At 39.4% G+C, this 5,790-nt stretch overlaps 1 protein-coding gene across 1 annotated transcript; it reads right to left on the bottom strand.

The window, feature by feature from the left end:
* Window positions 1-4,131: 4,131 nt before the first annotated feature.
* On the bottom strand, window positions 4,132-5,347 carry LOC108104154 (odorant receptor 42a-like). Its single transcript, XM_017210055.2, has 2 exons — window positions 4,575-5,347; window positions 4,132-4,189 (listed from the first exon to the last, which is right to left on the bottom strand). The coding sequence occupies exons 1-2, from the start codon at window positions 5,345-5,347 to the stop codon at window positions 4,132-4,134; spliced, it is 831 nt and encodes a 276-aa protein (XP_017065544.2).
* Between the last annotated feature and the right edge of the window lie 443 nt (window positions 5,348-5,790).

Raw genomic sequence — 5,790 nt, 5'->3', positions numbered from 1 at the left:
ACTTGGTACAGTCGTTAGTTAGAAATCAACATTGTTGCATTGCATAAACAAAGCCAATTTAGAGCATTTGAATTAACTCTCCCTTCATGTATTCCTTTATTTCGAGTACAACTTTTGGGCTTTTGCATCTCATCGTGGGCTTCTTCCGCATCGGTCGCGAGCAGCTCGATTCATTCACAAGATGACAAGACCTACGTCATCTGATATCTGATTTAGCCTCCTACTTTACGACTCGAGGCAAGGACAGACGGTCCTCTTTGTTTGTGGTGTAATATTTCAAGGTCGACCATTGAAAGCCACTGATTTTTTATGGTCACTAAAGTGTTTCCAAGGTGCTTAGCTTTTAATATTTTTTTCTCTATGACTACAGTTAGATCATTTAAAAAGTCTCGTAGAACTATTGCTTCCACAATAGAGAACCCACTGCTGACCATTGGAGTATTCCGCAGGTAACAGCGTGTTCCATGACACCTCAATCTGTGTCGTAGCGCAAGATGCGATCGCGGATCACCAATTTTTAAAAATACTGAGAAATTTGTAACTATTGGTAATAGAAAAATGGGATTAAGCATGTAATTTTCAATAATTCCACCAAAGCGAATTATTTTTTCCGCTTCTGACAACGCCTACTCAAATCTCGGGAATTGTAAAAGCTAGAAAGTAAGGACTCGGCATTCGTATTCTAGAAATTTCGCAGCTCGATATGATTTTTATACAATGTATACAATTGTTAGTCTATATCTATCGACATGCCAAAAATGTTTCAATTTGGAAAAATATTTGCCGATTTATTAAGAAGTATAGGTTATAAAGAGAAGAGACGTTGCCATCAGTTATTAACCAACCTTTTCTGACAAAAAAATGCGCTGCGTCAATTTCTGCCAGCAAAATTAGTATTTAAAATTTGGATTAGATAGTAATGTATATCTTAAACTCACCGCACTCGACTGCAGTGTTTCTTATTGTTTTTATAACTACGATATTGTATGCTGTTGTGTTTGGTGTCTCTTTAGATCTGCCTACTGGATGCTATTAGGCAAGTTATATCCTTAACGTCGGTCTCAGTGTACATTTACTGAGGCACCTTGTCGCTCTCCGAAAAAACCAACAGCTGCAGAATGTTAGGTCCATTACAGATACGGCTCGGACTTGTTTAAAAGTATGCTCAGCATATTGTTGTATTCTCAAAACAATGGAAACTTGCTGCGATACTTATGATCCGTTAGCCCGAACAACCAGAGGTTGAACCTGAGTCGTAACGTCCAACAAGACGCAACAGCAAATGTGGTAAAAGAGTATCTTGTTTTATTGCAGTTTGGTCCAAACGGTGGAACCTGAAGATCATTCCGTTGAATACAACGAACACCTGTTTTACACTGACGCTAATAATCAATACCCCTCAATACTCTAAAGCAGCCGTCGCAAACGAATTATCTTGGCATTGCTTGGACAAACGTCTAACCTATGATCCACATCTCAAGAACACCGTTAAAATATGTAATCTAAGGATCCAGCAAGTACGCTGGCTTATAAATAAAATAAGCAAGTTGCCACTTAGATGCAAAAGGCGGTATATGGGCATTGCATATTATCAATATGGCTTAACGGGATACCAATTCGGGGGGTTCCAGCCAAATCGAATTACAAAAGGAATTAGGTGTTGCCAAATCGAACCCTAAGAACATATCAGACTGTCCATGGTACGTGCGTGGCACCACTCTACATAAAGGTTTGAAGTTGTTCACTGACGAAGAGCAGATTGGAAGACACACAAGCAGATACAGACTGAAAAAACATCGAAGCCTACTTGTTAGAAATCTACTTCCAGCTGGACCAGCTGGCGTCTGAAATGGCAAGGCTTTGCCAAAATAATTAGGAGTATGAGGCTATCATTTTCACATTTGTAATCCTTTTGATGAAATTTAGGCTTGGTTTATTTCTCCATTTGAGTTCAATGTGATGTTGAGGTATTTTTAAGACGTACTGATTCTTTACCTAATAAATGATTGTGCAAAAAAAAATGTGTGGTTTCATGGTTTCAGCGCTGACAGAAGCGAGGGAGAAATGCATCACAGGTCCAAAGGGTTTCGGCCATTAAAATCTCATTTATAAAGTTATCTTCTGTTTTTTGATTGAATCTCATCCCTTTCTTTTTTGAGACGGTGAAATACATTCAGGTTTTTGTATAGCTTTTAAAACCGCCTCGGGACACAATATCAACTAGCTTGTTACCCGCGGGGCCCTTATTAATTTGGGCTAGTGGAAATTTCGATTAAAGGGAATATAAAACAGTCCAAAAATTGACTTAATAGCACTTTAATAAGTTAGACTTAATTTCTAAGCAAGGGATAGATATTGAATCAGTAGTAGTAGTAGGATGATTGTGGTTATTATAATTAATGCGAAGGACACGAAAGGGTTCATGCTGGCTAAAATTGGGTAAACATCTAGGCAAATTAATAAGTATGTAGAACCTAAACGATCGTCTGGCCACCTAAATTGACCGTGTGCGGAACTTGGAGACAGAGAATTCCCACCGAGATGCAGAGTTGCGTTCGACTCGTGTTCGTATGCCGCTCTAAATGGTAGCGAACGTCACGGCCAAGAGGTGGCTCAGCTCGAGAAGAAGCTTATTCGCCTGCGCGAAGAGATGATCCATCAACTGCTGGAAAACCAGGACCTCATGGACATCAAGGACTCACTGGAAATGGCAAGGCTTTGCCAAAATAATTAGGAGTATGAGGCTATCATTTTCACATTTGTAATCCTTTTGATGAAATCTAGGCTTGGTTTATTTCTCCATTTGAGTTCAATGTGATGTTGAGGTATTTTTAAGACGTACTGATTCTTTACCTAATAAATGATTGTGCAAAAAAAATGTGTGGTTTCATGGTTTCAGCGCTGACAGAAGCGAGGGAGAAATGCATCACAGGTCCAAAGGGTTTCGGCCATTAAAATCTCATTTATACAGTTATATTCTGTTTTTTGATTTAATCTCATCCCGTTCTTTTTTGAGACGGTGAAATACATTCAGGTTTTTGTATCCAGTACTATTTACTAAATTCAACCCACTTAATAAATAGGCAATTTCAAAAAGTTTTGTGATTTAAATGTTTTCTGAACGTTGATGGACTGCAATGATTGACCCAAAGCTTGACCCACTTGCTTGTTACTCGCGGGGCTCTTATTAATTTGGGCTAGTGGAAATCTCGATTAAAGGGAATATAAAACAGTCCAAAAATTGACTTAATAGCACGTTAATAAGTTAGACTTAATATTTCTAAGCAAGGGATAGATATTGAATCAGTAGTAGTAGTAGGATGATTGTGGTTATTATAATTAATGCGAAGGACACGAAAGGGTTCATGCTGGCTAAAATTGAGTAAACATATAGGCAAATTAATAAGTATGTAGAACCTAAACGATCGTCTGGCCACCTAAATTGACCGTGTGCGGAACTTGGAGACAGAGAATTCCCACCGAGATGCAGAGTTGCGTTCGACTCGTGTTCGTATGCCGCTCTAAATGGTAGCGAACGTCACGGCCTAGAGGTGGCTCAGCTCGAGAAGAAGCTTATTCGCCTGCGCGAAGAGATGATCCATCAACTGCTGGAAAACCAGGACCTCATGGACATCAAGGACTCACTGGAAATGGCAAGGCTTTGCCAAAATAATTAGGAGTATGAGGCTATCATTTTCACATTTGTAATCCTTTTGATGAAATTTAGGCTTGGTTTATTTCTCCATTTGAGTTCAATGTGATGTTGAGGTATTTTTAAGACGTACTGATTCTTTACCTAATAAATGATTGTGCAAAAAAAAATGTGTGGTTTCATGGTTTCAGCGCTGACAGAAGCGAGGGAGAAATGCATCACAGGTCCAAAGGGTTTCGGCCATTAAAATCTCATTTATACAGTTATATTCTGTTTTTTGATTGAATCTCATCCCGTTCTTTTTTGAGACGGTGAAATACATTCAGGTTTTTGTATCCAGTACTATTAACTAAATTCAACCCACGTAATAAATAGGCAATTTCAAAAAGTTTTGTGATGGAAATGTTTTCTGAACGTTGATGGACTGCAATGATTGACCCAAAGCTTGACCCACTTGCTTGTTACTCGCGGGGCTCTTATTAATTTGGGCTAGTGGAAATCTCGATTAAAGGGAATATAAAACAGTCCAAAAATTGACTTAATAGCACTTTAATAAGTTAGACTTAATTTCTAAGCAAGGGATAGACATTGAATCAGTAGTAGTAGTAGGATGATTGTGGTTATTATAATTAATGCGAAGGACACGAAAGGGTTCATGCTGGCTAAAATTGGGTAAACATCTAGGCAAATTAATAAGTATTTAGGCCTAAAGGAATTATTAAAATAGAACCAGGTTAGTAAATCAACAGAGTCCCCCTCATCATCTATCCCATCATCTATTTGTGAATATACCAATATATCATCATAAATCATAAAATAAATTGAACTAATAAAAGCTTAATCTAAACATTTACATTGAAATAAAAAATATTACTATTGCATCTTTTAAAGGGTACACTTAAAAGTTATGTGAACTTACCGCAGTATGACCTTGTGATCTTGTATGCACTCAACTAGACGCTTGTAGCGCTGGTCTTGACTCTCGAAGGGATCAGTGCCTAGACGTCGAAGGCGCTCCGCAAATATAAACATATGGGCGCGCAGTACGAGAACGAAGTTCACGGGGTAGCAATCAACACAGACGTCCTGGAAGCATGCTCCAGCCATTGCGAAGTATTCTAAACCGGCCTGCAGAGCCAAGTGCAGCGAACTTGAACGCCAGTCCAAATAGGGGTAGTAGTTTTGGTAGGGAGGTCTTCCAATGAAGATCGCCGAGAGGAATGTATTCGTGGCATAAACCATGTAGACTGTCATAAAAAAAAAAAATATGCGATTGCTAAGCATAACAGCGCGGTGAACGTGCATTCGGTCGCCCGGCTGTGAGATGCGCTTATCCATCTGGTCGAGGATGTCATTAGCCTCATCAAAACGATTCACAAGCGCCCACACAATTAGCACCTTGGTGGAACAGGACCAAGCGTTAAAGGCTACCTGCAGCGATGTAAGAAACTCCCCCGGTGAGAACTCGGAAAGATGGCTTATGTAGCCCGTGAGGAAGCCAATGGGCTGGTAAAACGTGGAGCAGAAGTTTAGGGCGAAGGACCAGAGGACGTATACCACGAAGAATTTTCCGGGAGGTTTTCGTACACCCATAAGAAAGATGCATCGCATCAGATACAGGGTGGCATCCCGCGAGCGTGCTGGAGAGTCCTCGGATTTGATGAATAAGGCAGAAAAGACTTTTCGCAGCTCCATCACAAAAACACTTTCTATTGAACCAAAGTTAGGCAGCACAGTCCTTTTATAGAGCCGCCAGTGGCGTGATTATAAGGCCATCAATCCCCGGTTAACGTAATTCAAGAGTGACTATTCAAAACTCATTTGTTAAAATCAATTAGATTAATAATGTATTCAAAAGTATGCCGAGTGTATATGGCTATGCCCTCTTCTCCATTAAACTGATGCAATGTGGAGGTTAGAAAAATTAGACATTAAATAGCAATATGCTTCTCATGCTTTACTGAAGTGTATAACCATACAGTTTTACATAAATAAACGATGATGAGACCAACAAACAGCAATACGCTATACAGAAATGTCCAACTTTACACTTTCACATAAATAAATGATGATGAGACCAACAGGCTGCAATCAATTCAAAGGTAAAGGATTACAATTTGGTTGGCTTAGACTGCAGT

Source organism: Drosophila eugracilis, unplaced genomic scaffold (assembly GCF_018153835.1).
Source record: "Drosophila eugracilis isolate 14026-0451.02 unplaced genomic scaffold, ASM1815383v1 contig_1022, whole genome shotgun sequence".
Classification (NCBI taxonomy): Eukaryota; Metazoa; Arthropoda; class Insecta; order Diptera; family Drosophilidae; genus Drosophila; species Drosophila eugracilis.
The sequence above is the reverse complement of the archived record's forward strand: the minus strand, read 5'-3'. Positions and strand labels throughout refer to the sequence as shown.